The sequence below is a fragment of the Pangasianodon hypophthalmus genome, chromosome 6 (assembly GCF_027358585.1).
Source record: "Pangasianodon hypophthalmus isolate fPanHyp1 chromosome 6, fPanHyp1.pri, whole genome shotgun sequence".
NCBI classification, from domain to species: domain Eukaryota; kingdom Metazoa; phylum Chordata; class Actinopteri; order Siluriformes; family Pangasiidae; genus Pangasianodon; species Pangasianodon hypophthalmus.
Genome location: NC_069715.1, coordinates 23182762 through 23206360, shown reverse-complemented (window position 1 = coordinate 23206360; position 23599 = coordinate 23182762). Strand labels below are relative to the sequence as shown.

The following is a 23599-nucleotide window of genomic DNA, read 5'->3' as shown; positions in this document are numbered from 1 at the left end:
CTCCCTACGACATGTGCTTATAATAAAGGTAAAAGAAATCAGTTTGCATTAAAGCTGTGTTTTTGTAGGATTTCTTCACTTTGAATGTGGTTCTTAACAAGCAAAAAAAAACAAAAAAAACAAGTCACTTTCTTCTTGTTCATAATAACCCCAGACACAGACTATTTTACATTTTTTGCTTTTTTGGTGTGATGACAATGCGTACATCATGCATACACTGTAACAGATGCATGTTCAGAAACTAATTGTACTACATCTACCCTGTATCTGCAATCACTGGCCATTTTATCAGGTACATCTATAGGTATATAATTACTGAATGTAGCTTGTTTATACTCCTGTACAATCTGTCTAGCCCATTTATTAAGGAGCAGCCCTCTCTGACCAGAAATAACTGGGGTAGTGTGTGTGTGTGTTTGTGTGTGGGGGGGGCACTGGCACAAGTGTATCAGGCCCAGCAGCGTACATGGGATTTTAAAAAACTGTGTAGACGTATGCACTTTATTACACACCTAACCTTCTTGGTAAACTTTGTAAGTATACATGTAGACACTGTAGCTCACATTTTCTATGCATAGATATTTCCATTTGGACTGTTTTTCAACCCAGCAGTGACATTGAGGTGTTTAACACACTACCATGTTGATGTCACTTCTGTGCTACATAATATCTAAGGGTTCCTTTTTAATGGTGAATGTAGACTTACAGATGGGTGACAATTTAAAGGAAAACTCAACAAGTGCCTTAGTAAGCTGTTGGTCCATAAACAAGCCATCATAATAGCTTCAATGCACATTGGCATAGATTGAATAAGTCTCTAGAAAGGTACTGAAGGGATGAACTCCAAAACTTCTTCCAAAAGATTTTCCCTCAGTTGATGTTTTGATGGTGGTAGAGAGCTCTGTCTAACATGTCTCCCGTAGGACTTCAACTGATTTGAGATATGCTGTGGCCTTCACAATCACCAGATGATTTACATCATTTTCATACTCATTAAAGCATTCAGTGAGCCTTCATTCCACGAGGATGGGGGTGAAGACACCACTCCCTTCAGGACAGAAATGTTTCAATGTATTGGTTTGCAGTGAAAAATGCCCTGTCCAACATAACAAAGCCACTAGTTTTCCTTTAATTTGTCACCCTTCTGTATCTGTACCTTCTGTACCTTCTGAAATATGCTGTATGTTCTTGTGCTTAATTTGCACAGTAAAAAATCTTTCAAGTAATTGTTCTGATTAGAAATTCCTGTGTAGACTGTTCTTTAGGTAAAAATGTGATTCTGGTTTGGATATAACTGTGAGATTACCAAGCTTCTTTTTGGCCTCCTCAAAGGCCTGTTCGAAGTTGCTGCGTGCGTCTGGACTGCTGAACTCGAAGATGAACGTGCTGTCTGCAGACGCCGTGCTCAGCTCCAGTTTAGTGGGCAAGAAGGTCATGCTGAAAGCCAGGGACTGTTTCTCTGCTAATTCCCTGTGAACCGACGCCATCAGGTCCTTTATCACGTCATCCAGACTCTGAAATAAGAGGGAGAGAGATTCAAAAAAGATGTCCTTGTTAATGTAATTAGAATGTAAAGAAATCACAAGAAATTTATCCTATAATATAAGGCTGACAGGGGTACACAAAAAGAAGCTTGTTCATTGTAGTGCCTGGAAATGAAATAGTTACTACCAGATTTTCACACACCTTTTGCCCTCTATTGGTGTTCCAAATTGTACAGCAAAGCAACGTCAATCATTGTTTATTTACCATAATTGTTATAATAACAATTCACCTCACCAGTCTGGTCACGTTATTTTTTACTCAGGCAATTATCCAATCAGCCAATCATGTGGCAGAAACACCTCAGAGGACATTAGCCAGTCCAGTTAGACCTGACAGGACGATTACAGTGACTCAAATAACCACTCTTTACAACCATGGTGAGCAGAAAAGCATCTCAGAACACACAACATACAGAACCCTGAAGTGGATGGGCTACAGCAGCAGAAGACCACATTGGGTTCCACTCCTGTCATCCAAGAGCAGGAATCTGAGGCTACAGTGGAAACAGACTCACAAAACCTGGACAGGTAAGGATTGGAAAAAGACCAGGCAATGTTTTTCCAATCTTCAACTGTCTAGTTTCAGTGAGGATGGGCATTTCAATAACATTAATATGGTTGGTTATTGGGATTCTTAAGGAAACCAAGAAAACAGCCATATTGGACATTTTGATAAGATGTTTGCTATTCCAACTTTTTATTTAATCGTATATCAGAGCTTACAAGATGCTTAGACTAAGATTAAAAATTCTTTGTGTACTCCTGGTGCGACTGGATGAATGCAATGCAGCACGTGGATTCTTTAAAACGTCTGCAGCTACATGAAGGAGCCATATTTCACCATTGTAAGTGGACAAATATTATTTCTTACTTAATTAGCTCATAAACACCATGGGGCTTGCCGTTATAGGAAAAACCAACAAAAACCTTGAATTTGATTATTTTCTTATAACAGCACAGCATAGCAGGGCAATTGGCTAAAGAAAGCAAAATATTTATTAAAAAGAACATGTCATACTTTTTATCAATTTATAGTTAAATTTACTGTTGTGGAACATTTGCTAAAACAAGTTAGTCCCTTTTCTGAGAATGTCACGACCTCACATTTTTTTGAAGCTAATAAGTCCCTGTGATAAAGTTAATATAAATTAATATAAACCTGTGATATGCCTTGCAGTTGGCACTATTGTCAGAGTTGCAGTTAGGCAAAATTAATCAACACCTTCTGACCAATCAGATTCAACAGTGCTATGATATAATTGTTTTTAATCGGGGAAAATTACTGGTTGTACTCTATGAGAAACTTTGTATAAAAGAAAAGTGTTGGTAGATTAATGCAAGTAACACACTGTGTATATTGATTCATCTTCTCTAAAATCTTCTTCTAAAATAGAATAGTGGAATAGTCTGGAAAATATGGAACATTAATATAGATAGACTTTTATATATACAATAATTCAGGGAATGATTATGCTGTTGTGTGTTTGCACATTTTTGTGTTTTGTGCACATTTGTGTAACTGACCTGGTGAGGAAAGCTGAGCGTCTCTGATAGCTTGCTGATTTGGCCGAGTGTACTGAGGTCCTCATCGAGACGGCTGATGGTTTTCTGGATTGTATCCCTGTTGGTGGCCTGATTCGAGCCTGCAGAGAGGAAATGATTCCGAATTAAACGAAAAGTTCTTCAGCTGTATTTCTCTGAATCAGCTCATAGAGATGGACATCTTACCTTTCACTACCTCGATATCCTCCAAGGGCAATTTCCACAGGAACTTATATTTACTGGAGGTGTCAATGACACTAGCAGCAGAATATCTGAAATGGGTTAATGAAAATATTTTAGGTTGGGTTTAACAACTGCAGGCCAATTAAACAGATGATAAAGAAACACAATCTCAATCACATGGCCAAGCAGTGGCACAGTGGCGGTATCAGTTTCGAAAATATGAGAAAATTATTTTTGTCTTTTGTGGTTTAGAATTATTTTGCTGAAAGCTTAATCAAAATTTATCTTTTTTTTTGGATTTTCACCCAATTTTCTCCCTAATTTAGTCATGGCCAATTAACACTCCCCTATCACACAACAGCTACCAACCAGGGAGGGCAAAGGCTATCACATGCTTCTTCCGAGGCACGTGAAGCCAGCCGACTGCCTCTTTTCAAACGGCTGCTTATGCAACATCATGGGGTGGCATAACACACTCAGAGGAAAGCGCTATCCACCCACTTCTGCATGCACAAGCTCACAGATGCCCATCATTGGCTAGTGTCATTGTGATCGATAGGGGAAAGACAGTATGCCACCCCTCCCTTCCTGAGAGCATATCCAATCTGCTTAGATAAATCCGTGACCTGCTCTACTCATTGCTTGGGTTTAAACTCTGCCTCAGATGTAGTGTAAAAGTTGCAATGCCCCTGTGCTGTCTGTTACGCTTCAGCTGAGTGTGTGGATCTATGATCCTGGGTGGCTTGCGGGTTAAGGTTCAGTGGTTAAGGTTCTAGACTAAGGTTCACAACTACATAAATTATATCCAAGTACTTCACAGTTATGTATAAAGTGCTCAACAGAAATAGGTACATTACACCAAAATTTTCTTACATACCACAGGAACACTTTTGGGGCTTTTAATTTAACCATTTATCAAAAGCTCTTAATGAGGCGATGAATGCAAATCCTCTAACCATCCTATTCAGTGCAGTGAATCCAGACATAGTAACTAACAGACTGGAGGCAGTAGCCATTTCCCTGAGTACATTATTGGCTAGAAAATGTATTTGACAATACTGGAAATCAGAAACAGTCCCTACATTTCAGATGCAGCTCAGAGTTAGGGAATGTATTACATTTAGAATAAATCTGCTGTACAACATCTGAAAAAGAGGAGACATTTAAAACTAGAGAGTCATTTATTATTTTTGTGAATTAATATATTTTGTGATTATGTGTCACTATTTATGTTGTATTGCCAACAACCAGCTTCTTTCTTTTTGTGTTTATCTGAATTTATCTTTGCAAGATTGTCTATTGGGGGAAAAAATAATAAAAGAGTTACACAAAAAATAAAATAAAGTAAAAAATTTTTCCAGGAAAATTTCATCTTTGTGGTGTGTCCTGTGACCTAGGAAGAGCACTACATTTGTGATAATCCATAATATTCAACAGATTTATTACCCATGTCCTGAGAACTAAACATACCCAGTACACATTACAAAAGAAAAGAAACGTGTCGGTGTAGTGCCTTGTATACACACTAGAGGGTGCTAAAGGACAGTATCCAGGCAACCAATCACCATCAGGTAATAAAAGTTAACAAATTCAAATGTGCTCCAGTAATTATTATGTTGTTACATAAAACTCTTTTACAATTTTTCTAGATTATGTTTCACAAACTGTCCAGGAGCATACAGAAACGTGATCTGCACTTCAGTGGTCATGAGAAAGCTCTAGGTTAATCAATAATAGCATTTCTTCTAAAATACACGAATAAACCCTGACAAGAATGTTGTGTTGTAAGAAATATTAAAATATCCTTAAAAAAAAAAAGGTAAATATTTAGTTGGGTTATTTTATGATAGCTAATTGCTTTAAGCTGTAAACTTAATTTAAATACAGAAATGAGCTTCTATTGGATCTATCTGACCCACTATTCCATTAGTGACAGCACTTTTTTCCTTTTAGGGATATACATATACATATGTCCAAACACAGAAACACAAAAGATTTCAGAATAACAATACACATACCCTGATCATCCTGATTATTGATCCAAAATCCTTTGGTACCTTTATCGGATTTTTAAAAATGGTTTATAAGATCAATAGGATTATAAGATCTTGTAGTGAACTGTTTGCATGATCAATTCAATAATCCAGCAATAAAATGCAAAGGTACCTTGTAATTAGTGAATATAAACACTCTCTATATGATAAATATTTGAAACAGGTTGTGATATCCGAATAAATGTGTAATGAAATAGAACAAAAGGTTTGTAACATTATGTGCATCATACTATATGTGCTGTAGTCACTATGGTAGACTTCTGGCAAACAGACAAAAATAATTTTTTTTAAAAATCAGGTTTTGTATATACTTCAACATCTCAGATTTACAAAAACCAAAACAATGTACAACTGTTTTTATTAACGTTCTGAACTTGCCTAGACTTTCTGCAAAGATCATGTTAGGTAGATAGAAAGCCAGTTTAACAAGCACGGCTGCAAAAACGCCTTCAGGCTATGAATAAAGGCGAGTATAGATATAGTTTTCATGGTCATATTTATATTTCAGTTATTACATGTTAAAATAACTGCAGATTAAATTAATAAGTAGCGCCTGCTTTAGACAATGTGCTAGGGGACCTGGACTGGAATCCTTGAAAGTGATTTCCTCTGTTTTCACTTTTGGAGGCAACAGAAATTTTAAAATACTAGAAATATAGATGATATTGAGATATGTGCTACAGAGAATCTAGTTAACAAAAATGTCAAAATCTGAGCATGTGAAAGGTTTTTCCATTCCACCACATATATATTTAGAGGTCCGATATGTTTAGCATCCTTTTATAAAAAGAAACCCTGAGAGTTTTATGTTCTTGAACACTAATTACACCAATTGCCTAAACAAAATCCTTCCTTTATGTTGTAGCTAGCCACATACAAAGCATTGCAGAGGTTCTATTAAAGGCCTTAACAGTGAGAAGTTATGCTGTGCTTTTCTAGTTACTCTTCTTGTTCATGCAATGCCTATACAATGGAGGTGAAAGGTCATGAGTTCAAATTCCAGAACTACCAGAGAGCTACTGATGGGACCGTGAACATGACCTTTAACCCTAAACTGCTCAGCTGTGTGCTTGGATTGGATTCTGCCTTGCTCACTTTAGACGAAAAAGTGCCAAATGGACACATGTTGCTTAGATATGTGGTGCAGATAGAGTTACATGTTATTTTATGTTTTTTCTTTTTTGGTTTCTAACCAACACAAGTATTTGAAATACAGCTTCTAAGTTAATAAGGGAATCCAAGCCACGCACAGACTCATGGAGCTCCGACGCAAAGAACCCGACTTCCTCTTCAGAGTGGTACAAATCAGCAAATCACTGAACAGGAAGAGAGAGCGATCCTTCTTCCCTCCTACCGATTTCTACAATGAAAGAAAGATAGAGAAACAGGGGAAAAAAAGAAACAGAGAAAGAGAGAGAGAGAGTGGTAGAGAGAGTGTGAGACAGAGACAGAGGATGTCTCAATCTTGGGTCACTTATCAAACAATTATTTTGAACAAATTGCTTTTCCAGTGGATTTTTCTCTCTTGCTTGCTTACCGCCTCCATCACCATTTCCTGTCTCAGGAACTTCCTCTGAGGATTCAGGATCTGAATGGACATGATATTAATAGGTCAGATACTGTATTAAACATTAATATCAATAATATAAACATATCTGTACAGCATAATCAGAAGGAGCAATTAGTGATGAAAGTGTAACTGATTAATTGATTTGATAAAGTAATGATTAAACTAGGTTTATAATGGACTAATTAATTCCTAGTATTATAATCAGTGTACACTATAGTATACTATAGCAGGTGATGTGTCATAGGTGGAAATATACTTTTCTTGTGATGTCATCATCACTAGTGATATTAAGTGGTTTGGCTAGCAAGTAAGTAAAGTAAATAAAGTCAAGTAAAGTAAGTAAGCAAACAAGTAAGTAAGGAAGCAAGTAAGTAAAGAAAGTTAAGCAAGTTAGGTAAGTAATTTAAATGAGAAAGTAAAGTAAGCAAGTAAAGAATATTAATTAACTTAAATAGGTAAATAGGTTAGGTAAATATTTTTAATTATGTACGTACGTAATGTAACTAAGTCAGATTTACTCTAAGTGGAATATTGATTTTTTTTGGCCAAATTCCTTTAACGGTATAAACTATTTCATTATCGGAGTGCATCATTACACCACTAGAGAGAAAGCCACAACTGATCTGAGAAATACGTGTCTTACATGCTCCACCCCCTCTATGTGTGCCTCGATCTCCTGCATGACCCGCGTCTCTCGCTCCACCTCCTCCGCGTTACGTCGTCCCTTATTGATCCTCTCAGCCAATCGCTTTATGTTCTTCTGAGCATCCAGCAGGTGTGGGTGGTCTGGGTGGTCTTCTGGAGTGTGTTTCAGCAAATCCTAACCCCCCCACACGCATTCAATAAACTTCAATAACACACTGCATCGTTCACAGTATGTACAGGATACAGAGTCCTGAGTATATGGAAATAACGAGTGACGAGATACGGGATGAAAAAAAAAAAAGAATACTCACTTTGACTAAGAGCTCATAGCGCGGGATGCGCTGCACAGGTTTGATCATCAGATCACCCAAAGCCTGCTTCTCCTTATTCTCTCGCATACTTTGCTGTGTTTGTGTGAGAGAGAAGAAAAACAAAGAAAGTGAGATTCTGACTCAGCTGTAATAAAATGAATAATAAAGCACTTGTTAAATAAGTAAACATAAATGTAATGGAAATATCCTTTTTGTGCCTGCATGCTAATTTAGCTGGTTTCAGACACAACCACTAGGTGACAGCAAAATCAATGATTCAGCTGCACAGGACAAATGAGCACTGTGATATTAAGGCCAGTTTTGCCTGTGGCAATTATAATGAATTTGCAACAGCACTCAAGCGAGGTGACCTAAAACACACTTATAAATGGAAGAACAGACGAAGAGGAAGACTTTCGGTATCTAGAAAAGCCGTGCCATTCAGAACAGTGTACACAGGCATGAAACACAGTGGCTAGAGAAGAGAACATCACATCTCTGCACTATTGTAGTTAACTATGAAGTAGATGAAGAGATAGATTGTAGATATACAATACTGACAATATTCAAATTGTTGCTATATAGAGTTTATCAGACTCACTACTCAATCCTCATGGAAATTTCATGGAAAGGGACCACCAAAGGACCACTGCTGAGCAGATATTTAGGTGGTGGATCTTTCTGCACCTCTGATGACTCTAGCTAAATGATAGATGTACCTAATAAACTGTGAACTCTCAGTAAACCTCTCAGTTACCTTATTTTCTCCCAATCTGGGCCAATTTTCACCAACTAGCAAGCTTTCCCCTATTACATGACCACTACCATCCACGGAGGGTGAAGGGTGAAGGCTAACATGAGCTTCCTCTGAGACACGTGAATCCAGCCAACTTCATCTTTTCAAACTGCTGCTCATGCAGCATCACAGTCCAGCGTAACACACACAAAGGAAAGCGCTATCTACCTTCTTCCGCATACATGAGCTCATGGATGCTTGTGATTGGTTAGTGTCGCTGTGATCGGCAGGAGAGAGAGTCATGCCTTTCTTCCTACCCAGAAAGCACGACTAATGTTGGTCTTTTGGACCACGGATGGCTGAGGCATTCTCAGTTCATCAGTTCAAACTCATGATCTCCCAATGACAACACATTTCTGTGAAGCCCAGCACAGTTAATTCCATTACACATTCACTTCAGTGCTCATCTGCTGGCTCACGGCCATTCCTTGCAGCTAAAACTGACATTAGCGGTGCATTCTGGGTAATAACTCATTCTTTAGCTACCAAGAATAACACAACATGAACACTGATGGGGAAAAAAAGATGGTTAAATCTTAGAATGGATTCTGTGTGCTCCAGAATTTGGGATGGAGCCAGTGGATTTTTCTTTTCGTAATCCACTGGCGTTGTATCAGACTGTACAATTCATGTCCAGTTAGTGCTCCTATTGGGACGTCAGCCATTTTTTAAGTTAAACCTCCACTATTTTTCAATTTCTCTCAGTGCAGCTCACATCAATTTAGCTTCAAAGTTCACAAACCATGAAATAATTGATTACATCATTTGGTGTCGGACATGTATGGGCCCCCACGGCTTGCTCTTCTAAATGTAATGCTCTATCACAAACAGACGCAGGACTGTGAGACCCAGGTGGAATCCACACATACAGTATACACATGCATTCTGATAAACATACCTCCAAAAACTTCATGAAAGCAGGTTTGGCTTCTTTAGCGATCCTCACTGCGTCTTTGGCATTCAAGAAGTTGTCGATGTATGCCGAGTAAATGTTAGCCAGCACCTCTTTGGAGAACTGGAAAAGGAGACAGAAGAGAGACTTCAGAGAGAGAGTACGTTTCCAAGAATTTCACAAGCCTTCAGTTCCTCTCTCATAACACTCTTCAAGACAGTTATATTCAGATAAATCAACCTGTTTGTGCTGCTGCTGACTGGCCACAGCATGACCCAAATGTCTGAGCCACCGATTTTACACAAGAAAAGTAGTTTTCATGAAAATCTATATATAATGAGACTTTATATATAATGAGCTTTGCCTTTTACAGAGTTTGTGGGTGAACAAAATCAGTGTTATTGAAACCTTTGTAAATCTAGCAGGCATTTTTAGTTCCGTTTGGCCTATATAAACATTTACATACAACTTTATTAAAGGTTTGATAAATGAGGCCCATTGTTTTATTTGTTCACTAAAAAAACTAGTACATGGTTGTCAAATATATAGGGTGAGTAAAAAAATGTTAACACATTATCGGTGTTCTGAATATTTGTTGTGAACCATTGAGGAGGATTAAAAGGCCTCCATCCATGTTGCAACCTTTTGTCTTTGTTCCAAACTCAATATGGTAGCCATTTCAAGAAAAAAAAAATATGGCAATGTTTCTTTCTGTAAAGAAAGAAAAGCAAACTAATGAAAATTGTTGCCAGTAAGTGTTAATATTTTTTTTAGTCACCCTGTATTTCCCACACAGAATTCAACTGCTCTACACGATAAATCCACTATTATATGTTCCTGTTGACTGAAAGACATAAGGACAATAAGACACAATACAGATTTATGATCTAAACTTTTACATTTACACTGTGTGTTGGGAATGGGCATGCGCTACCACATGCATGAAATTTAAAACAATAATGCTAACTGTGTGAACTTGATTTTTTTCCCTCTCTCTCTCTTTTTTTGGCTTTTCCCCCATTTTCTCTCCTTATCACACAACAGCTACCACCCGGAGAGGGTGGGGCAAACACGTGCTCCCTCCGAGACATGTGAAGCTAACCTCTTTTCAATCTTTTAAGTGTCACAGGGCAGCATAATACACTCAGAGGAAAGTGTTATCTGCCCTCTTCTGCATACATGAGCTCACAGATGCTTGCGATTGGTTACTATTGCTCTGATTGACAGAGAAGAGAGAGTGTGCCATCCTTACCACCCTACCACATCATCTAGATTTGAACTCCTGCTCTCCTGATGATAGGTCAAGCGCTTTTCTGTTGCACCACTCAAGAATCACAGATTTCAGTTTCATATGAGGATTTTTCACATGACTAAAAATGGATTCAACTCAGTTTTAAATAGATGCCTTCTTGAATAATAAGGTTATGTGATGCGGAAAAAGATGATGGTGGACCCAGAGTTTTGGATGCAGAAGTATATTATAAAGAAAAGAATTATGAAAGAAAAATTATATAACAGAGAGACAATACCATAAATCTGTACAGGACCTCAATAACACAATAAGCAGTGTTTCGTAAACTCAACAAAATGCATAAAACTGTGAAAAGGGTGCAAACACAGACACAGACACACACACACACACACACAGCTTTGATTCAAACGATGCCATTTTCTACTCGATGCATTATTTAACACTGCCTCCTCTTCCTGCTCATCTCTTCTACCTGAACATCCACTGCATTAGTTACAGGCATTTGAGAGTCATTTTTTGGCGTGCTGACTTTTCTTTCTTGACATCACAAAGTTCCTGCGGAGAAAATGAGCTCTGGTTGGGATCCAGTCACAAATACCTCCTGGCTGAGAGACAGGGTCTCTTGTATGGCACACTTGTATTTTTTGATGCATTTTACTGTCATGTGACTCAACAAACTGTTTATTTTTTTACTAAGATTCAAGCAACTCAACATGTTCTCATGCTCAACAGAAGCCCTATGGGGTAGTCAGGAAATACCACAATGGCGAAGGTTTTACAAATCAATCAGGTGGTTAAATAACATGTACTCAGTTACTTATATGTGTGTTTACCTCTCCATGAAGTCACAGTGACAAATATAAATGACAGGTAAGAATTATACCGCTGTGCCACTGAACTCATGTTCAGAAGAGGTTCATTTTCTATAACAGCAAGCCTCTAAGGAATAAAACACAACAGGTCATGTTATAATAGGAAAATAATCAACGACATGGGGTGTGATATGGCCTGAATTAAAGTGAAGTTAGTATTATTACCCCAAAGTTGATTTTTCAGTAACTGCATTTCCTGGAGTTTTTCCCTCTTATACAACAGCAATATGCCAACAATTACAATTAAAGCATTTATAGTCACGTTTAATGTTCTGGAATGTCCACGAAGCAAGTTATTTCCTGTTATTACTTGTGTTGTAGCAGCTATAAACAGTCATTCCAAACAGTCACTTTTTCTTCAAGTTAATAGGATTTAAAAAAAAAAAAAAAAAACGATAAAAAAATTTCTTCAATATCAACATGTTTTTTTTTTTTTAAATCTGTTTATTATTAGTCTTAGACTAAGTGAATCATCTGCCATACAACTACCTGAAACTTATCTTTTACTAACCTAACATATATTATAATGAGCAAATTGATATAAACTTGTGCTTTAAATTACACCTGGCACTAATGCCAAAGCTGCTATTATAGAAAATTAATCAACACTTTCTGACCAATCAGATTTGAAAATTCAACAATGGTACAATGCTAAAAATATTCATATATTGACGAGAATAAGCAGCTCTAAGTATTTAATTAGTTGTTTTGTTTTGAACTACAGGCATTTTATTATTAGCTTTAAGAAAGAAAATATTCATTTTATTGTTAACTATAGTAGAACTTGATTTTTTTTTTTTTTTTTTTTTTTTTTTTTTTTTTTTTTTTCATTTACAGGTTCACATCCAGGCAGACACACTACAATACTTTAGTCTTTATTTATTGTCTGTCATACCACCATCACAATATCCAACCATTTTATCACATATTTTTCTCTGTATAGTGCAGCCTCTGTGAAGAAGGAGACACAAACTTTTGCACTTCATGGTAAGAACAATAAATGTCCTCTTAAACACATAACTCTGGCCCCAGAAGTCCAATTATGTAGCATAAACGAATTTTAAAGGTACACTACATCCTCTAGATTCTCTAACAAATGATACCACAGACGTACCCTTGAGGCAACCACCTCCGTGTTTGTACCTTTACCACGAGTTAGTACCTTATTATCTTCCTGTTAGACTATTAGCCTCTACCATAAAGACAAATTTTAAATTAGTTATACTAATTAGATATACTACAGCACTACTGGATTCTCAATTCTGATTGATCAGAAAGCATTAATTAATTGTACTCACTGTACTCACTGTAATGAAAAAAGAGAGGCTGGTAAAGGAACTACAGTTTATAGCTTCTACAACATAAGTGATAACAGGGACTAACTAGTTTTACGAACGTTATGCAACAATATATCTAACTATAAATGGATAAAAAGTACATCTTGTTGTTGTTAATGAATAAAAAGTTATAAGTGGTATAAGAGGGTAAATCACTTTAGTATGTGCTGTTATAGTAATCAAAATAAAAATAATAATCAAAATAATCAACTCTCCAATGCCCCATTGTGATTTATTTCTTATTCATAACATATTATGTATTACTTAGATTACAAAATTATACTATACTGTGATATTCATCATGGACATCTCACAATATTATCGTACTAAAGTGTACCTTTTTTCGTCACTGGAGTGGTAGCTTTTACCTGGAAAAATGCATGTAGTCTAAAAGCTAATTAAATGTACAGTGGCCCTTAAGGTTCAGATATGTACCTTTAAGTATTCCTATTAAGTATTAAGTATATGTTTCTGTTTCAAAGAAAGGTACTTTTTTCTCTCCTGGGAATATGGATTTGTTCTCGACTTCATTATCATGCTCTATTTTGCTAATTTTACACTACCTTTACAAACCTTGATGCTATTCAAAAATAAAGTTCAATCAAGACCGTATGCTTAAATACTATATCATAATAATAACACATTGTAGATGCTTAGATAATTATCATAATATGAACCGTTAATATTGACACGAGGCTGGAGTTTGTAAATGCCACCTAAATCATAATCAATTAACAACAATAAAAAAACAGACATGTCAGCATAAAACATGAGCCACTTCCCAGAAAGGTTTTTTTATTTGTTACTTAAGTAGGACTACAGAGAACATTGTGTAATTGCCTGTGTATAGACAGTTTGTGTGTTTATGTGTTTGTGCACGGAAAGACAAAATGGCACCCGGTGGACCCTGTAGCAGACAGAGAGGTGTCTTCTGAGCCTACTCAAGAGATCATAAGCAGAACCATGCCAGCATTACAAAACCACACCAAAGGAGTGTGAAGAGAACCGAACGGCTCCAACCTGGCTGACTCTCTCTCACTGCCCGCTCTCCGCTCTAATAATTGCCATGACTGATGACATCATCGCTAATGGAGAGGCACCATTCAAGGAAGCAGCAAAAAATAGAGCATATTTCAGATGTATCTAAATTTAACCTAAGTGTATTTTTCAGACCGTGGCCATTTCTGTTCTTGGAGGGATGCCATTTTTTAAAGGAATGGCTCGGTGAAAATAAAATGTATATTACCATTCCCTTATCACTGATGTAGTCAATCAGCCAGAACTTGTCATTTACTTCTTTAGTTGTGTAGCTAATATATAGATTAAGTGCATCTCACATCCCATTCACAGTAGAGATATGCCTTAAACTGCATTCAGATCACACACAGAGTTGCTGGTGTGGTTTAGGACACAGTATGACTCACTGTAATCATGAACAAAACAGGAAAAAACTCCACTGTTTAGCTGAATTCTGTAACCTTGGGGTGGGGAGGGAGCCATATTGGACAACTGTAATTACCTTTCATGTGAATTTTTTAGATTAGATTAAACTTTGTCACTGAGCAGAGTACAAAGCCAATGAAATGCAGATTCTCTTCTCTAAAAGTTATATTCCCATCAACCAAGGAAGATGTGCTAGTGTCAGAAGAGTGATGAAGTCATTGGCCATGGTGTTCTCATGGTGTCACACTGCACATAAAAGATATTATTTCAGGCTATGCTAGTGTGTTTATTTATGTGGTAACATATCGTGTATGTTGTGTAGTGATTTTATGCTGGGTACTGGAGCTTCAAAGAACCTAGAATGCTTTTAGGTGAAGCTCTGTATTGAAGCTTGTGTTGTTTTCCTGTAATCACGCCATCAATGATGACACTGAAGCCCTTTGATAAAAGCAATCACTGGTGGATTTCGAGTACTCTATACTCTGACAATATATACATGCATTTTCAATCTCAAAGCCCCATTCACTGGCCATTTAAAGAAACACTGCAGGTGAAGCACACTATTCTTAACCTACACTCTATGACCAAAAGTATGTGGACCCCTGACCATCACACCCATATGTGCTTGTTGAACATCCCATTCCAGATTATTCCCCCCTTTGCTGTTATAATAACCTCTACTCTTCTGGGAATGCTTTCCATTAAATTTTGGAACATGGCTGTTCAGCAACATGAGCATTAGTGAGGTCAGGCACTGATGTCAGGTGAGAAGGATTGGTGCACTGTTAGCATTCCAGTTCATCCCAAAGGTGTTCAGTGGGGGTGAGGTCAGGGATCTGTGCAGATCACTCGAGATCTTCCACGCCAACCTTGGCAAACCACGAGCTCGCATTGTGCACAAAGGCATTGTCATGCTGGAACATGTTTGGACGAGGTCTCCTAGTTCCAGTGAAGGAAAACTTCATGCTACAGCATACAAAGCCATTCTAGACAATTGTGGGCTTTCAACTTTGTGGCATATGGGTGCGATGGTCAGGTGTCCACATACCTTTGGCCATACAGTGTATAAACACAAATTATGGGCAACTAATAGCTTTATAACATCTATCAATATACATAAAGATATCTCTGCTCAGGTATATTTACCACTATGGGCCTCTACTGAGCACTTGAGGCCTCAAGAAACACTTCAGCGTTTTATGAAGCTTCATCTTGTCATCACTAGCACTGTGCTAACAGGAGAAGTATACGACAGCTTGGCAAGGCACTGTATTTTCTCAGTTTCGTCATTGTTTCCACAAACCTGCATGTTCCTGATTCAAAAATATTATCTGTCATCCATTCACACGAATGAAAAATTATTCTGCTGACAGTCAGACTGTGCCTCAGCCAACGTGTGTAGTGCAACACAAGGTGGGATACAGAAGCAAGTGCAATAGTTACAGCACTGAGGTGCATCACACCACAGTGTACTGCATGACATTTAAACATATGCACCAAACAAAAGCTGGATCTTCTGCTTAGAATTAGTGGAGATGGCAGCATAAATGGTGGACACATGGTAAATTAAAATACATACAGATCAGGCAAAGTGTGGATGGCCATCAATAACGCAGGCTTAAATGATAGACTAAACATAGAGGTGTCTGCTATTGATTTGGGAATATGTTGGCTGCAGAATTGAAATTGGGAATATATTACTGTTTGGCTGCAGAATTTAAATTGTAATTGCAATCCTTTTTAATAGAAATGTTGTAATAGAAAAGCTGAGATATAAGCTAGTAAGAGAATGAGAGTGTACACAAGACATGACTAGGATTGAGGACTCTACAGAGGAGAAATAGTTGCCTCAATATTTCTATAACATTTGTTAATACTTATGCTCAAGCCCTAAAAAGTCCATTACAGTTAAAACACTGTATACGAATACACTTCAGCAGAACAGCCAGTGTTCTGAGTAACATTAATGCTTGATTACCAATGACTAAAAGCAACCTGCCTCTCAAAACGTTTTCGTGAGTAGCTCTTTTGCATTTTTCTTCCTGATTGCAGAATTTTACCTCAGCGTCCATTTCACATGTAATCCCCACTGCTATAATTTTAGCTAATGCATAGTTAGCATGATGACCTGAGCATCACACGCCTCAACCAACCTTTAAGATGCCCCTCCTCCCAGGGACGAAGAAACAACAACAAACAACATACACTCCAAAACAAGTGGCGATTACAAAACCTCGCATAGGAGAGTGTCCCGTACTCACCGACAGGACGAGGAGGTCGCCGATGGTCTGGCGCTCATGCCAGTCATTAACACAGCTGATCACCTGCTCCAGGAAAAGCTCGTGGTGCTCCAGGATTTCAGGGATCTGGTAGAACATCTCGTCCACCAGAGACGGATCGCAGAGCGGCGAGTTCTCCGCCTGCTTCAGTGGCTTCATGTAGCTCTGCAAGATTCCACACAAGTTGCACCAGTTACCATAAGTACCACAGCCATATCTATAGTCTGTGGAGTCACTTATTAGTAATACCAGCTCATATATAATTTTTTTTTTTAAATACAAATCAAAACATGACAAACAGGAACTAAAAAATATGAGAACTTTAGTGTAAGAGCTACAAGAGTAAAAGGATGCTGCCACAAACAGCCTCGTCACAAATGAACCACACATTTGGTGACAACATGCTCAGATATGTACACTGATATAATATCTAATATAAATGATTATTAAAACATGCCTACTTGTGAGTAAGAGTTTCATTATGAATAAGCAATACCCTACAAACATGTTTGACTAAAGTTGCAGGCGATCATTTTAAAGCTTTATTGATCATAAAACCGGATCAATACATTTCAGCTTCGCTGTAAAACTAGACTCTGGGGGGTTTCTGGTACGAGCCTGTATGGATAATAAATAATGCAGTGTTTCATAAATACTGCAGTGTTTCCTCATTAAACATGTATTACTTGTTTTTCAAATTCATAAACCTGATGAAAGCAGGAAATGCATACAGTCGATAAAATGTGTGATAAAATCCCAGGAATTATAGTGTAAAATATTAAAATTATTTTTCTGATATCAAATGTAAGTGTTATATTAAACTTCCAGCAAATAATGTAGAAGGCAGAATATTTTATTTTGTCTTCCCCCCAACAATTTTTTTCCCTTTTTAAAAAAGATTTTGTATTGTCTTACTTATTAATTTCTATTCTCCCTCTTCAGAGTTCCTTACATGATAAAGCATCTACTAAGACATGATTGACATATTTCTGTCCCACTCAATCAGAATTAAATGCAACGACACAAGCACAACTGTTCTACCATACATATTCCAAATAACCAGATTAATTATGGGATTATCATATTTAGTTATGCACGATACAGTATGTTTGCTTTTGATTGCTATTTTGTTTGCTAGTTTTCTTTTGTGCAAACTTTCCTTATACTTGCTAGGTTAGCTTTGCTTTTGTGAACTAGGTTACATTTCACTTGCTAGCTTTTTCTCAGCAGGTTAATATTTGCTCACTAATTAGTTTCCACAAGCTGAGTATGCTTTCACTGACTAATTTGCTTTTGATAGTTAGCCTTGTCCCAAATGACAAGTACTTAGCTTTTATTCATAGCTTTAACTTTCACTCTGTTATCATTTGTTTACTAGTTTAGTATTCCGTCACTAGTTGGCTTTCACTCGCTAAGTGAGTTTTTGCTCACCAGTTTGTTTTTGTTTTGTACATTTACAGCATTTAGCAGAGGCTCTTACCCAGATCGTCTTAGAAAAGTTCTTTTTCATCTCTGTAGAAAACATATCTTCACTCTAATACACCAATGCTCTCTGGGTAATTTGGGTTGTGTAGATTTTTTATGTAGATATGCGTTGCTAAATTGAGATGCTAGGCACAAACTGAGCCAAAGGACAGAGCTGTAGTGCTGCAGGAATGCCATGCGTTTTGGATATTTGGACTGAAAAAAAAAAAGTGACACACAAAATGTTTTAAGCAAGTTATTTCTATTATTATCTAATCATTTATTTAGCAGGGGGCTCTGGCTTCTCTGTGCTCGGGTGATTTTTGTGATTTCTGTGTGCACTTGGATGTAAATGTTTGTTTACATTTTTTCATTGCTGGATTTCTGACCAATGAATCAAAGAGTTTGGACATCCAGGGGAAGTTTATTCCACCAGGGAGAAGAGTTTTGACGCATGTTTTCGGTAGATTAGCTTTCACACGCTAGGATAGCTTTTGCTAACATTTTTAGATTTCTCTGGCTAAGGTTGCGTTTGTTCACTTGGTCATCTTTTACTCATTAGTTAACTTACTGAATTACAGTTTTGATAAAAGCAGCATGGGACAGATGTGCAACATCAGTCAGGCAGAGGCTGTGATTACAGAAAATGCCTTCCTTGATGCATTGGGAAATGATAAGACCCATCTGAGCCACAGTTTAACAAAAAGTACCACCTCACAGAGCAGAGGACGGCACTGCAGTCCTAACCATTGTCCTCTGGATCTTCTCTATCACAAATATTTCCAAAAATGTAAAACACACAAAATTATAGAATGATGAGGGGGGATTAAAGCATTTCCTCCAATAAAGCCTTTCATCCTTGGAACAATGGGTGTGAGAATACACACTGAATGTGCACTAGTCCATCACAGGGTTCCATGCAAACACTAGTCCATCACAGGGTTCCATGCAAACACTAGTCCACCACAGGGTTCCATGCAAACACTAGTCCATCACAAAGTTCCATGCAAACACTAGTCCATTACGGAGTACCATGCAAACACTAGTCCATTACAGAGTACCATGCAAACACTAGTCCATCACAGGGTACCATGCAAACACTAGTCCATCACAAAGTTCCATGCAAACACTAGTCCATTACGTAGTACCATGCAAAAACACAATCACACACTCATTCACACCTAGGGGCAATTTCCAGTCGCCAATCCACATGCACAGAAACTGCACTCATACAGTAACCATCCCGAGTTCAGGATGGCTCCAGTATGGAAAGCGCCTCCACAATCACATGGCCAGAACTGACAAGCTTAGGAGGAGCTTCTTCCCCCAAGACATCAGAACCCTGAACTCCTGATCACTACTTCATCTCATAACACCAACCCACACTCACACCACCAGTGTACAGCTCATACATTCACCTTACCTTACCATTGTATATTGAATGTATAGTCTATTGTTTGTTACGCACATCTTCGGAGTTACCGCATCTCATTTAACTGGACCTTTGTACCAGCTATAAATGTGCATGTGACAAATAAAGCTTTGTAGCTTGAATCATGGATAGAACCTGGGTTCACGCAAGTTTACTAGCAGTTAGTTAGCAGACTAGCTATTTGGAAAAGAGTCAGAAGTCATCATTATTATTATTCTACAGTGATTAATTTTTATTATTAAAATCACAAGTTTTCTGGGCTAGAACTGTGTATTTTGCCTTGTTGAATACAGGACAGCCTTGGAGTATAGCCGCTGCTCGTCCAAGGAGCAGTTAAGGTGGCTTTGGGCACTTTATAAAGTGCCCCCTGGCTGGCTCCCGCTAGAGCTTTATCAGGCATGTCCCACTGGATTGAGACAATACAGACCCAGGACCCGCTGGAGATATTATATATCACTGTTAGGTTGGGAATGTCTGGGGATCCCCCAGGAGGAGCTGGAATCTGTTGCCAGGGATATAAAAGTCTGGACTTGACATCATGACCCCACGCCAGGAGAAGCAAAAGGAAAATGAATGCATGCATGAATAGGTTGTTCTGGACAAAAACGTCTGCCCAATGCAAACAGTTAAACAAAAACCTATCATAACAAAATTATTCGTTTTTCCTTTGTAACTGGCCTTGCTGAGAGCGGCGTGAGCGCCTGTCTCTCCACGTGAGCTCTATTCAGTGTTTAAGCTGAGTGACGTTGTGCACAAGGCTGATTTAGAGCTGATAAACAGAATGAGGCCATTAATAGCTGGTGCAATTGTGCACTGATGGGAACCGTTTTACTGCCGCAGCATCTAGGGCCAAACCTGGCGTAGTCATGGTGACGGGACAGTGATACACACACGCTGAAAGAGCCTGTGGGTCGGGAACACCTCAGCCTGGACTGGCGGCTTTCTTTATCACTCTCTCTCTCTCTCTAACACACACACACACACACAGAACTAACAGCTTTATTGAAGTGAACTGTTATATAACATGGAGTGTCAAAGAGTGCAACTAACGTCCTTGTGACATCCAACAGGAGGGATAAACAACAGAAGGAGAGATACAGAAATGGAGAGATGGAGAGAGACATATAAAGAGATAGAGAGAGAGAGAGAGAGAGAGAGAGAGAGAGATGCTGTAAAGAGCGACTGTACCTGAATCAGCGTTCTCAGAGAGTCCACATATGACTGTTCAGTGTCCAGTAGAGTCATCATGACATGTCTTCTCATGTCCTGCAGAGAGACACAATACAGTGAGACATCAAATCAACACACACACACACATTTTATTTGTATAGCACATTTAACAGTGGACATTGTCACAAAGCAGCTTCACAGAAATCCACATATAAAATTTTTATTTATCACCAATGAGCAAGCCAGAGGTGATGGTGGCATGGAAAAACTCCCTGAGACGACAAGAGGAAGAAAGCTTGAGAGGAACCAGACTCAAAAGGGAACCATCCTCATCTGGGTGACGCTGGATAGTGCGATTATAAATCATTTCTCTTCTATGTATATAGTATGTATGTATATAAGTGTATAATATAAAGTCTATCCCTATCACTATTCCTGTGAAGACCTTCCACTGACATAATTATTAATGCAGCTAATTAATGCTATGCCTACACCTAAAACTAGCCCTAACCTTAACTTCAGTAACCACTTAGAAACCTTTTGGCTCTTTATTTTAAGCTGCAATTTTTGGAAAGAAAAAAAAAAAAACTGCCAGTCAAACTTTTTTAACAATCTGCATTAACATATGTGGTTAAACTTCAAAGGCATTCAATTCAAATACTCTAGAATTAGAAAATAGGTATAAGTGACCCTAAAATTTTTTTTGGAACATGTCTATATTTTTTCCCCCCTATCTTATCCAGATTTTAAAAATAAAATGAAATATATTTTTCATTATTAAAAATGCATAGCTAGCTAGTATCTGCCAGCTAGCGTGACAGTGAGAATTTTTTATAACAGTATATTAGCTAAAAACAAAGTATTAAATATAGAGAGCTAATGTTACATCAGGGGATCATCAAATATAAATAACTATACAGGAAGTTAGCTACTATTACGTACTTTAGGATATATAGTATTAAATGTATTAACTACACAAAGGCAGTTACTGCAATAAGAACTTAGCTAGCTTAGCGCTGTAACATCAATAGGATCCTCAAGGGTTCTTTTATAATATTTATATTATATTTATGGCATTTGGCAGACGCCCTTATCCAGAGCTTACATTTGTCTCATTCATACAACAGAGCAGTTGAAGGTTAAGGGCCTTGCTTGGGGGTCCAGCAGTGGCAGGTTAGCAGTGCTGGGACTTGAACTCACAACCTTCTGATCAGTAGACCAGTGTCTTAACCACTGAGCTACAACTGGCCTCATGTTGTAAGCATGTTGTCAGTAGCTGGCTATTAACTAGCTAAGAAACTACTCGTAACTAAATAATATGCAACATGATAAGACTACAGTCATACTACCATTACTGTGGTTACGTCTCAGTGGGCATTATCTCATTCTTTTATGTGGAATTAAAACGAGTAATTTAATTGCAGTAGCAAACTGAATATAGCTCTGGTCTAAACCATTATTTACGCTTCTCATCATTGCGTTCCAAAATGGTTACGCCATGACGGGAACAGTGATCTGGAACATTTGAGCAGCTTGACGTTAGTGACGCTAGTTTTATTTTTCAAAGTCAGTACGAAAAATAAAAATAAAAATAAAGGACACCTGCCAGCCAATGAGAAGCAAAGGATGTTATATATACTATATATATATATATATATATATATATATATATATATATATATATATATATATATATAATGTTATCATCCAGTTGTTTAAATAATATACCGATCCAGACACACCGTGCATGATTAAACCACACTGTTTATGCCTCCCCATGTAACAAAGTCGCCAAGTCTCAAACATACAAATTTTGCAATGATGTGAACTGGCTTGTCTCTAATCAAAATAAGAGTTTCCTGTTTATGCAGTCATATCTCCACACAGAGCCAAAAATCTGCCTGTTCCCTAAAACGAGATGTGATTGAGCACGACCCAGCATTTACATTTACATCAGAGAGAGAGAAAGAGAGAGAGAGAGATTTTCCACTTTAGCCCGAATGTATTAAACGTTTGTATTTAGTGTGCCATGTTTTTCACTGTAGCTACACTGCAAATGTAGCTAACATGTTTATAGCTTACAGTGCATACACCATACTGAAATCACCACACACTCACCTCTGAAGCATTTAACAATCAAAAAGCCAGACCTCCTCACTGAGTCTGACGATTGTGTGCAATAACACCATGTGTTGAGGAAAAAAGTGATTTGGCTACAAAATGGCTGATAATTTTTTTTTTAACCTCAGCAACAACTTCTTACCCATTTTTATAGATATCAGTATCAGTCTATTTGTAATTTCCTGAAAAACTCAGCATTGTTTGAGGCAAGTGTGTGCTGTACACATGCAGTTAGCCTATAAAAAGGAAACATCACACACTGAACATCTCTTGACTAAGACTACATTTGATATAAATAGGATATTGTGTATGTTTAATTGTTGAAGTTTTAAGGTAATAAAAATAGGGAGGAAAAGTAAAGTAGAAAAGCTGGGAATTGGTACTAGACTCTGAGAGGTCCTAACATAATTATATTAATGCACTTGTTCTAATACAAGCCAAAGCTCTTTATTATCATGTGCACAGAAAGTACAATGAAATTCCTACTTCCATGTCAAGGCTACACAAAATAATCCAGGCATATTCACAGCCCAAAGACCAACACTCATCCAACATTCAAAACGATGAGAGACAACCTCACCTTTTCCTACAGCATCCACAGAAGACTTACACCGTAAAACCTTAAGGGGGAAAGTAGAAAAGTATGTGCAATGTAGAACGTGTCCAATAATGCAGAACAGGAACAACAGATT

At 37.7% G+C, this 23599-nt stretch overlaps 1 protein-coding gene across 3 annotated transcripts in view; it reads right to left on the bottom strand.

Moving 5' to 3' along the window:
* Positions 1–23599, bottom strand: part of LOC113526468 (rho guanine nucleotide exchange factor 17) — a 121156-nt gene that overhangs the window by 19691 nt on the left and 77866 nt on the right. For all 3 annotated transcript variants that reach the window (XM_026913525.3, XM_026913526.3, XM_026913527.3), the window contains 10 exons: positions 20805–20882; positions 16703–16885; positions 9544–9660; positions 7850–7942; positions 7537–7713; positions 6861–6911; positions 6574–6683; positions 3273–3358; positions 3069–3187; positions 1307–1514 (listed from right to left, as the gene is read on the bottom strand). In XM_026913525.3, coding sequence (XP_026769326.3) covers positions 1307–1514; positions 3069–3187; positions 3273–3358; positions 6574–6683; positions 6861–6911; positions 7537–7713; positions 7850–7942; positions 9544–9660; positions 16703–16885; positions 20805–20882 — 1222 coding nt within the window. The remainder of the gene's footprint in view (positions 1–1306; positions 1515–3068; positions 3188–3272; positions 3359–6573; positions 6684–6860; positions 6912–7536; positions 7714–7849; positions 7943–9543; positions 9661–16702; positions 16886–20804; positions 20883–23599) is intronic.